This window comes from Anguilla anguilla, chromosome 7, assembly GCF_013347855.1.
Source record: "Anguilla anguilla isolate fAngAng1 chromosome 7, fAngAng1.pri, whole genome shotgun sequence".
In the NCBI taxonomy this organism is placed as follows: Eukaryota; Metazoa; Chordata; class Actinopteri; order Anguilliformes; family Anguillidae; genus Anguilla; species Anguilla anguilla.
In genome coordinates this window covers 26927662-26939655 of record NC_049207.1, presented here as the reverse complement: position 1 = coordinate 26939655, position 11994 = coordinate 26927662, and the positions used below count along the sequence as shown (strand labels likewise).

At 41.6% G+C, this 11994-nt stretch overlaps 1 protein-coding gene across 1 annotated transcript; it reads left to right on the top strand.

Moving 5' to 3' along the window:
- Positions 1-3596: 3596 nt before the first annotated feature.
- On the top strand, positions 3597-9112 carry LOC118231897 (ADP-ribosylation factor-like protein 13B). Its single transcript, XM_035426253.1, has 8 exons — positions 3597-3668; positions 4108-4178; positions 4686-4935; positions 5257-5371; positions 5521-5714; positions 5839-5962; positions 8774-8834; positions 9018-9112. Exons 1-8 carry the CDS (start codon positions 3622-3624, stop codon positions 9110-9112), a joined length of 957 nt encoding a protein of 318 aa, XP_035282144.1. The 5' UTR covers positions 3597-3621.
- The last annotated feature ends 2882 nt before the right edge of the window (positions 9113-11994 follow it).

Below are 11994 nucleotides of genomic sequence, written 5' to 3'. Positions count from 1 at the left end.
CTGTCAATCACATTGAAAAAATCACAAGACCGCTTAACTCTATGGTTTTGGCTCCAAATCGAGAACATGGCCGCGCCCGCCATTGAGCTTCAATACGTGTTTTAGAGACCCACGGAGAGTCAATGGGTGACGTCACAGTACCTTTGCCCATATTTTTTACAGTCTCTGCTCTGACCACGGTCCACCTGTGCGAAGTCAGAAAATGCAGGCATCCCATTTTGTAGTGGTTTCATTATAGCGTGTGCTATTTACAGCTGCACTAGACGACCATAAAATAATCCTCCTCTGAAGTTTTGCGGTAGCCGAGTCATTTTTACTATTTCCTTTACCCACTTAACCAAATAATTAGTTGGCAGAAAGCGTAATCAGCTAACGCTTATTTGCTATATGTGGTAGTCCAGTAGCCTATGCTAAAACAGTTCGCAACTTCGGCTACCAAGCCATTTGACTAGCTAGCTAACCCTAACCGGCAAATATTCCATCTGTCAAACGTGTTTGACGGCTTGTCAGTCGTGTACATTCCGTAAATGTCTACCTGGGCTAGGCTGCACGAATGTGACAAAGCTAGAAGCTGGCAAGAAAATAATAATAATTAGAAATTCAATGTACATTATTTTTGTCTTTATACAACAGGTGGAAAACTTGCTCTTCAAAGTGCGTTGTCATATTTACACGTCTGTAGATCAGTTATTAAAATACTTGGTAGATTTGTTAATCACCGCTGACGGTGTTAATTTTTATTCGGTAAAAAGTCACTTGCGAACGATCGGTCAGCTAGCGTCACCCAGCAAGTAAACACCACAAACGGCGATGGAGTAGTAGCAGTTAATGGCTCATTAACTGACTGGCGAAAACCTACGACGATAACTTGCTTGGTTAACAGCAGGTCTACCAGACAGTTATATGAAAATTAGCCTAGTCAAATCACTAGTAGTCTACACATCTCTGATTGATTGACCATCAGTGCAGTCGATGTTCTTCCCCTGTAGTTCATATTGCTAATGGCTGAGCTAACCACGGATAGCTTACCTAGCTCACTGGCAAGCTGATATGCTAGCTAAGCATATTCGTTTGCCGAGAAACATAAATTGAAGATAACTGAACATAATTGTATTATTAATGTCATACATATAACGTGATTACATGACACAGTACAGTCACGGATGGAAATTAAACTCCGTAAACATTTGATCATATATTTTAAAACATAACGGCAGACAGTCAGCTAGCCTCAAGTTCGTTCTGCAATCGTTCGTTCAGGTTGATGGGCTTTTCCGCACCGGACTGTCAATCACATTGAAAAAATCACAAGACCGCTTAACTCTATGGTTTTGGCTCCAAATCGAGAACATGGCCGCGCCCGCCATTGAGCTTCAAAACGTGCTTTACAGACCCACGGAGAAGCAATGGTTGACGTCACAGTAGCTTTGTCCATATTTTTTACAGTCTCTGGGTTGGATCTATGGGAAGTGAGGTCCAAAAACACACCTGCAATTACCGCTTCTCGCCATTGGTACCGCCAAAGAGAACGAAACGGAAATCTTCGAGATTGTAACTTAAAGCACATAACGTTAAGCAAACTACTCTAGGTTTCAAGTCGACAACACTAAGTGCAGCAAAAAGAAAAGCACTTACCAACGCAATTTCAGTCTGGATTGCATCAAATAGCCGGCCAATTAGCATGGTCGAGGACAAGGGGTTATAAGCAGTCCTACAGCTCGCATTGGATTCCAAGGAATATCGACTTCCAGCACGATCGACGGTGACAACAAACATAAAGCAGCGGTTTGAGGAGGGGAGAACTAAGATGGAACAAGAGCTAAGTAAAGCTAACTTTGTCAGTCTGGGGACTTTTGCACCTCAATATCAAATGACAGTTATCTGGGAGTCACAGCTGGATGGATTTTTCGCAGTGCCACTCTGCAAGTAAAACATGTCACCAAACGCCACACAGCGGACCAGTGTGCAATTGAATTCCGAGATGTCGTTGAAGACTGGAATTTGAATGGCAAAAATGAGGCCGTATGCACAGACAATGCAAGGAATATCGCTCTGGGCATGAGCAGAACGGACGTTGACAGTGTGTTTTGTGCAGCACACGCTCCAGTTGAGCGTTAAGAAAGGTTTGGAGGAGAGAGGTTTGGAGACTGCGTCAATTGACGGGATGCTAAGTCGCTGTCGTAAAATTGTTTGACACTTTAAGCACAGCTCTGTTAGCAAGAACGAGCTATGTAGTAGAGGAACTTGGACTCCCTGACAAATGTTTGGAACAAGACATCCCCACGCGATGGAATAGTACCCACAACATGCATCAGCAGTCTACTTGTAAAAGACGCTGTCGACAGCATCGTTGAAACAAAACCGACACTGAGGGGCTCTCTCCGCGGTCCAGGGGGAGCAGCTAGCCAAACTGAAAATTGCACCGAAACCATGCTTGGAATGTTACATAATTGCTCGGTGGACACCAGTAGGCCTATGTCACGGACGGTGTTGTCATTACAGCTGTATCTCACTTCACTATCATCAGAAAAAAGACGTTACGTGTGAACACAGCCTAACTTTGTTTAGCTACCAAGCCATACTAACGTTCGTTCAATCGAGGTATCTTTATGTAACGTCAACTAACTAGCTTCGCTGGCTAACGTTGTCATAAAATTTTTCCCGACAGTGAAAACTGGATTACTTGTTTACATTTTTGACAGATGTGGCTAGGGGGGTAAATCCATCGCTGTTTCCGTCGCAGCATTTTCGACACAAGCAATTCGGAAGCGCTATCCTAAAATTTATTTTTACCGTGAAGAGTGCCTGACCCGCAAACGTAGTAATGTGTTAACACGGCAGCACAATTATATTAAGAAACACCATCTCTGGGGAAAGAAACGCTATATTCTGAAAATGCATTTAACCTATCATGCATAAAAACATAAAAACGCTTGTCAATCACCAAAAACCAGCCACCTCTCCCTTTTTTTTCAGCGCATCACCGTTATTTTTTACATTCAGTCTAATATGTCGCCTAAATGCCTCTTTACGTTTATTCGGCTTAAGGCGCTCCGCAAAATCACTTAGGCGCTGCGCCTAAACCTTTCTATGCTAGGGAAAACCCTACAGGCAAAAAAGAAAGCAAGCAGTGCAACTGATTTTGAAGGGCCAGATTTGAATATTCGATCCTGAAATAAAGCATAGGCTACACGTAGGCTTTATATTCTCGGTTCATCACTTTGATGAATGGAATCTAATGAAAAAGTACATTTAAAAATCAATGACAATATCTACAGATTAATTAATAAAATAATTTAGTAGTCTTGTCTTTTTTTCAGATTAGTGTTATTGTATCCTGCTGCTATGAACTCTTATCTATCGTCTGTGATTTTGTAAATCACATAACGTCTGAATATGTGTGTTGTTGATAGAATCTTTGATAACAGTGGCATTCTGTTTCGTATGTTACCAGAGCAACATAATTATGATACTGTGACATCATAACATCAAAATGACAAATGACTATTTAAGTGTGGGATGTCCCATTATCCACTAGTGTTTGTGTTGGGGATCATCTGTATCATTTGTTTGAGCTATTCTATTTCTGCTTTTAATTGTGTGATTTTTTTGGTTATCCTGATGGAGAGCTGCTGGAATTTTCTAAGAAACAGTGGAAGGCCTGAAAGGTGAGGTTCATTTTTTACTATTTTGCAATTGGATCATTATTGTTCCAGAAGCAGGCTTCAGAACAAGATGGTTAAGTCACTACCAAGTCAGCTATCATTTCACTGGAATCTACTCAGTTGACATGTAAAAACAATCAAAGAAAGGTGGGCCGAAGTAAATGAAATAACTGAAAAATAGCTAATGTGTGCAATATAGCATATCAACAAGTGTGGTGGCGTGTGACAAGATGGATACTCATGTATGTATGTATTATGTTATAGTTATGGTACAAGCTGTGCATTGTCCCTGATAAAGAAATCAATACATTATAAATAACTTGGCCAAACTAACCACCAGAATGAGTCGGGATATATTTCAATGGAAGACATTTTGTTGGGTACCTCACCACATAAGCAATTCATAAATAGAACTATAGCTTGTTATCTTTTCAACTTCTAGGAAAGTTACTTTGGCCATTCTGGGACTTGATAATGCGGGGAAAACTACCACAGTCCAAAGCATTCAAGGAGGTAAGGTAGTATTTGTGATCATTTAAGCATGCCACGTTACTTGCTAGCTTATATTAACATGCTTAAAATACAAATCAACTATTAATTTCTTAGTTTAAGGACCCAACCACTAGTTTTATAATAAAGCTCGTGCTGTGAGCACTGAATACTGCATTGATTCTTATTTTGAAATATTCAAGGCATGTAATATTCTAAACCACATTTATACTCTTAACTAGACTTGGTGAAAATAAAAAAATAAATATAAAGGAATTAAAAATAATTTGTTTTCCTGTATTACTGCCACTGTCCTAGTGGATTCAAGTACATAGTGTTGTTTAAAATATGTAACTATTAGTGAAAATACTAAGTTGGATTGGAAAATTCAATTTATTTGTTTATTTTTTTGTACCAGAGCAGAATTATTGTGACACACAGAAAAACCTTCACAATTAATGGAGCATTGAAACATTAAAAAAGATTTTTTTTAGTTTTTACATTTTTTAATTAATTTTGATCTTCCTTTAGAAAACCCAGAAGATGTATGCCCTACTGTGGGGTTTTCTCCCGTGGACCTGAAACAGGGACAGCATGATGTGACCATCTTTGACCTTGGTGGGGGAGAGCATATTCGTGGCATGTGGAAGCACTACTTCTCCGAGTGTCATGGTGTGATGTTTGTGGTGGACTCCAGTGATGTCCAGCGCATGAAGGAAACCAAGGACACGCTGGCCAAGGTTCTAAGACACCCCTGCATCACGGGAAAACCAGTTCTTCTGTGAGTATTATTACCTGCACCGAATATGACATTACCTGCCCTAAAGGGTGGTACTGCACAGAGAATCAATCAAACAAGTTAAATAGTGTGAACTAAGTGTAAAATACAATTACTGCAGGCGCCTCTGAGCCAATTAGTGGGTCGACCAGAGAATGAAGGACATGAAAAATTCCATGTATGTTCAGTCATAGCCCAAAAATATATTAAATCATATTTAATCGTGAAAAAAATAATCTCAATTTAGGATGAGAATATGGTTATGGATGAATTATGTTTATGGGTGACATTTGGAGATTATACTAAATGTCCTTTTTGTGTTAGCCTGGCAAACAAACAGGACAAAGAAGGAGCCCTGCAGGAGGCAGATATCATAGATCGCCTGATCCTGAAAACACTTGTGAAACTGAACGAATGCCACTATAAAATACTGAGTATTGTCAGGGGTCTTGATGGAATGGAGATGACAACCTCGCAGTGCTGTTTTGATGTAGTGTTTGACAGTAATGTAGTATTTGGTGCAATATGTGCATCATGTAGCTCGAGGAGATGGATCAAAAGCTTCACGAGGCAAAATCGACATTTCAGGTGCCGTGTTCTGCTGTGATGCCCCTTGGGAAGAAGGCCATTCAGGGTGGGCTGGAGTGGCTTCTGAAGATTGTGGGCAGGGGCTATAACCACATCAATGAGCGCGTGCGGAAGGACACGGCCGAGCAGAGGGAGCAGGAGGAGGAGTACAGGAGAGAGCGGGCAGAGAGGGTGCGCAAGGTTCGAGAGGAGAGGTAAGAGCTGTACCCTCCGACAAGTCTACGTAGACATATGTGTGTATAGATGGGCCAATCCATGGACCCACTATGAAATTACTTGTGTTGTGTGATTTTAAATGAATATTATTTGAAATGACAGGGAAAGGAGAGAGCGGGAGAAGGCTGAGCCAGAGGAGGCTGAGGGTAAGACTGCAGAGCTGGATCAGGGGGAGAAGAGCATCATGGGCAACCCTGTCCAGTCATTCGGAGACATCATCCCAGAGGTGAGAAAACAGCTGGCTATAATAACCTACACTAAGAGATCAGGGATGAGAAACTGAACACAACTCAGCTGAATATACAATGAAACAAGGAAAGATATACCATGATCTGACCAGACGACTATACAATTCACAATCAGACTGGAAAGAGTTGGAAATCTGTGTTCGAATATGTTCATGTGTGTGTGTTTGTGCTCACAATGTAGAAGGTAACAAAAAAGTCAGAGAGCAGGAAGGACAGAGCAGAGGAGACTGACAAAGGTAAGTGTCCCTCCCCCTCACCCTCTCCTATGTTACACATAATTGTCGAATACAGATACACACATTTTTCTTTAGCCCAATTTTTTTAAACTGTGGAAGTATGCAGATGCTGGCTTTTTTAGCATGAGAGGAAATACCCAAAGCATCTCCCACCTTACCCCCAAGAGCTCTGCCATAGGCAAAAAAAAAAAAAAAAAATGATCTCATGAAATATCCAAGTTTTATATTTTTTGATCTTATAGTGCATTGCTTCTAAGAATTTGACCATCCAATTTTAAGTGTTTCTGATATTTTAATTTATGTTGTGTCCTACTAATCCTACTACTGCTACTACTACTGCTACTGCTACCACTACAGCCACTATTAATACTACTGCTGCTACTACTGCTACTACTACTACTACTACTGTCACTACTGCTACTGCTACTACTGCTACTGCTGCTACTACTACTACTACTACTACTACTACTGCTACTACTGCTACTACTGCTACTACTCCTGCTACTGCTGCTACTGCTGCTACTACAGCTACTACTACTGCTACTGCTACTACTGCTACTACTACTACTACTACTGCTACTCCTACTACTGCTACTACTACTACTGCTACTCCCACTACTGCTGCTACTACTACTACTACTAATAATAGTAATAATAATAATTTCTAAATTATACAATATGGTAAATGTCTGTGAATGTGCTGTTTTATTCAATAAAATTCCTTTCAATGCATTATTTCTTTTTTCGTCAGTGGAACATTCATTCTTAAGCGTGGGTTGTAATTTTAATACTACATCCTCACTGTCCCAGACTTATGCAAGGCATTTCACGCATTTTCAGCATTTTCTCAATAAGACAACACAGCGCTGATAGCCAATGACAGGACGTTTGGTAGTGGTTCTTTGATTCTGCCTGCAACACGTCATCGGTCAGGGTACATGCATCTTGATTGTAAAAAAGTCACAATTTTAATCCACTGTGGAGATGGTCACTAGTAAAATTCTGTAGAAAGTAACAGCTGGCTAGAATGAAGGAGTTCTACAGACCAGGAAAAGCTAACGCCAGGCTGGCTAACATCATTTGCAATTCACCTGGACATTGATAGAAGTGGCTGTGACTGTGATTACAGATATAAGCAACATGTTCATTTGATTATGCAACAAAAAACATGCCATTATTATGTAGCCACAGGTGCCTTTGAGGATGAATGAAATAGTTCACGCCCCCCTAAACTGATATTTAAGAAGAAATTAGTTTAAAGTACAATTAGACATCACTAAAAAAAGGCAGAATAAAAATGTGTCAAAAACAAATATATTAAAGCACACACACACACAGGCACAGCAGACGGACACACGCACATGCACACCCACACTAACATGGGGTACATAATTACATGCATTCAACTCACATATTCTCGCTAAACGTGTGGATACTAACTGAAGAAGTTCTGTGATACAGCAGTACAACTGCAATGCCCACTTGTACCTCTCAGTTACAAAGCCAGTGCTAGTTATGATGCCAGTTCCCCAACCATTAAAATACTCTGCCAGCACAGAAAGTGCTCAAGAGAGGGAGCCATGGCGATGAACACGCGAGTCTGCTCATTCATCAGGGAGGGTCCCACAAACATTCCCAAAGGCCATAAACAGACTGTCATCCGCTTTTCATTTCATTTATTCCAATTTGGCCCAATCCTTCCAATTCTCTGCAATGCCACAGCCCTCGTGCATAACAAAGTGTGTGTGTTTGTGTATACTGTAAGTGCATATGATCCCGAATACTATAGACCGATTCAATGCATCATTGCCGTAAATCACCTAGCGGCTAATGGCCCAGTAAGCGTTTTTTTCATTGCACAGTACGGTTACGGTCAGATGTATGTCCCTCGACATGTGTTCTGGGAGAAGAAGCAATAAATGAATGTGGAGGAAACCAAATATCTTTACAGATGAAATTCTCTGAGGCTTGCAGCAGGTTAGAGGTGCTGTGTTTAGCATTTCAGCAAGATTTCTGGCTGCCTCTTTGATGTGCCACAGCTAGGTCAGCATAAAGGCCTGAACATGTTTTGAGTAATTACTCCACTCAGTATTTAAACAGCTACCTGTTGCGTTATGAACTTCCAGGAGCTCATATCTTCACCAAATAATTGCCTCAGAGCAGCCGCGACAAACTGATGCCCTGGAAAGCTGTGTAGTATAATGGGTAATGAGTTGGTCTTGTAACCCAAAGGTTTCCTGGGTAGGGCACAGCTGTTGTACCTGTATCCAAGTCCTTAAACACGAGCTATGTGGATTTTTCAGCCAGTCAAAGACTTAAATGCTAGTCTTATCCAAAATGGGCCATGCATGTGGATGCAGGTTATTGCTTTAAGCCAGCGCTACTACGCCTGGTTTAACTAATTAACTAATCATGGTCCTCAATGAAGACTTTGAAAAGTAGAATCAGAGTAGAAAAAAAGTAGATTCTGACACCAGTGCTCGAGAAAGAGATGTGGGAACGTGTCGGCAGTGAACTGCTTCAGGGAGTTTTATCCTTTTATGTGATCTGCAGGAATGGAGGAGCAGAGACTCCTGGAATTTTGACGGGCTTGGGCAGAGTGCCGTGTGCTCAGGTAACCGCCGTGTCGGCCTTGGAGAGAGGCGTACCTGGGCTTACGCAGGGGCCTCCGCTCAGCCCACAGCCTTTACGCCTGCTAAATATTTGCCTCCGACGCTACGCCGCCTTCCACCAGTGCTCACGCTCGCCCCCGCAAAAACTGAGAGGTGCGGTGATTCATAGGGCCTCCTCTGGGCAGGGAGACGGATGGACAGGAGAGCAGAGGGCCTCGGTCCTGCCACTGGGACGCGGTATTTATCCACGTCCGCCGTGTCCACCGCCAACAGCTCGTAATTCATCGGCTCTGCGAGCAGACGCAACGATGACAGGGACGCGATTCCCCGGGGAGATATTAAAGTGCAGCTACCCCTGTTGCCGGGGGAGACCGTCTGTGTATGCAAAGTGCACTAAAAAAAAACACAGATTTCTGGGAAATGTTGAGTCCCGTGTCCTGATAAGGCACTGGTTTTCAGCATGGTGATGTCACAGGTTCTATAGGCTAACCAAATATTCTACTTCTGTTGGCTCCTACTTGCCTCCCATTCTCCCTGCTTCTTAACTCCAGAAGGTTCCCAGAGAAAAATAGGAGCTCCTGCTTCTGTACTACAGTACGGAACATTTATTGTAGCAGCATTGTGTTTGGCTGTGCCCTTTAATCTCTTGTGGATGTACTTCATTACTGGTAACTAAAAGCAATGGAGACTTAAAATTTTGAAAAATAAAAATTCCAGAAACTTATTGTTCAAATGGTTAAAGAATTGTTACAAGATGCATTTGAATTACTTTGTTTCAGAGGTAGGAAGAAAGAGCTGAGTATATGATGGTCCAACAGAATCTGCGGTGAGTGACCCACAGTCTGGAATTGAATCCTGACTGCTCTGGTGCAAACTGGGGTCAACTGACCCAGAGCAGAGCATGTGATTGGCTGTGGCATCTCTTAGCAGACCCAGGATGAGGCACATGATTGGCTTCAGCATGAGAGAGGTCTTCCGTGGGCTACTGTATGCCTGTCACCTCACACAGGAGTGACTCCTCTAGTTTATGCAGAAGCTATGGATTTAGGACTAAGAAGAACTAGCAAATAAAACTTCCAATTCCAGTGTACATGACTTAGTGATTCTACACTGGATCTTTTATGGGGTGACTTTGGCAAAGCGTCGCACATCTTCAGAGCAGCCACTGGAGCGGGAAAATGCTCTCCTAATAGCCATAACATTTGATGCAACAGTCCTGATAAATTATGAATCAGTGAGTAGATCTGTGAGTTACAGGCCCATTTCCTGTGTATCATGTTTTCTGACTGTCTAAAAGTAGTAACTGAAATGTAAAACGGGGATCCTCAGATACAATATTTACACAGCACACCTCACATGTGGCAAAAATTGTCCGGCAGCTGTTTTCAATCATGGCTTCCCTGGGCAAAACGATATACTTTGAAATGAATTTTAAATGAAGAGGGAGGGGATGTAAATCCTCACTGCGTCTCCGACTACCTTTCAGGTTTTATTAGGAGTGTTGGGGGGGGGTTGGGGGGGGGGGCATTGGGGTTTCCAGCATCTCCATTCTGGGGAGAAACTGGAGCTGGGTTGAGGAGAGGCGAGGCAAGGCCTCGTACCCGTGCCTGACTCGGCCTGGCACAGATCACTATCTACAAACACGCACGGATAGAAAAGTGAGATGTCAGGGACCTCATGGCCATCACATGCTATTAGTGACTCATTAACCTTAACACATTACATATATACTGAATGCATAATATTAGAAAATGTAAGAGCTTTTCTGTAAATTAGAACTTTCAATTTTCTGGCTATTCTATTTTAAGTGTGGTTTATGTATAAAAAGCCTCTAATATACTTAATGAATCATTTCTTGATGTACGCATCACTCCATACAGTTTAAATAACTAATAATGAATTGAGAATACACCTAGAAAAAAAGTATAGGCACAGTAGTAAAACAGTTGAGCAAGAACATGCTTTTCAAGAAACCCAGTGAAAGTACCAGTATATAAAAGCTGTTTTGTTGATTTCTCTTTAACGAAGATGTATGTATTTCACAGCCAGGCAGACCTATGATAGCAATTCATTATTGATAACTTCAGCACATCAAACCACTCATTCATGACAATCTGCTTCAGGCATACATTTTGTAAAATGTATTTGTCCTTTTTTTCCGCATGAATGCATTATTATTATTTTTGTAAACAGTGTTTTTTGACTTGAAAAATGCAAATGGTCCAAATAGCCTCTGAATTTGCCTGCACATTACAGGTAAACTCAGAAAGAGTAGAGATGCGAACAGTGCTATTTCCTTTACCACAATGCAACATACTGAACATATTGAAATAATGTATATTATGAAGATATTGCAAATTTGGGATATGGAAATAAAATTGCATTTTACTGTGATGTATTCGATTTCCATAAGGGTCTTCTAGAAATCTCTGAACCAGACAAGATGCGGGCTCTGAGCCCATACATACTGGAAATGAAATTTTAGCGTTTTGGAGAATCCCTCCGCATCCCAGCCGTATTTACGAGTCGCATATTTCATTCTTACGCTGGTGGCCTCTCAGACCGGAGCCAAAAGGACACACAGCATAGGCGCACAATCCGGACATCTGGGGATGTCCTCTGTTTGAGATCATCACAGTAGCGCCGCGCTGCCTGATCGATGAGTCACACCGAACAGAACTGGGGCTCTCCTGCCAGACCGAACAGCTTTCAAAAGTGGAACTGGATACAGTCATCGGTCTAAGGCAGCTGCACAAGGCACTATATATAAATATGATTTTTCCCACCTTTTTATTCTTCTCTCTCCTTTTGTTATTGTTATTGTGCATGTAACTGCTGAAACCCAGATGCTAAAAGCTCCATCATTTTATCCGGGGGAACCCACAGTCACGGAGTCTTGGAGAAGACCTGGAGAATTTCATTTTTGTAGCTCTCTCACTATTTGGCATAAAAGACAAAAGAGCACACGGGTAAAGGAGTAGCTTTTGCTTTTGTTGTTGTAGCTGCTGCTGAATGTCTCATGCCGAACTTTATAACTGCACAAAAGTTAGTCATTTCCCTGCTTTATCGGAATATTGGAAGGGTAGAAATTTCCAACTATATATATAATTCAAAGCCTGAGCCCACATTTTCAGACTTTATGTTAGACTGCGTTATCATAAT

Bases quoted from the DNA above. Each gene is read 5' to 3' on its own strand.
- LOC118231897 (XM_035426253.1), top strand. From the start codon at position 3,622: ATGGAGAGCTGCTGGAATTTTCTAAGAAACAGTGGAAGGCCTGAAAG. The intron at 4,179-4,685 runs GTAAGGTAGTAT...ATCTTCCTTTAG, and splicing joins AGTCCAAAGCATTCAAGGAG to AAAACCCAGAAGATGTATGC. The intron at 5,715-5,838 runs GTAAGAGCTGTA...TTGAAATGACAG, and splicing joins CGCAAGGTTCGAGAGGAGAG to GGAAAGGAGAGAGCGGGAGA.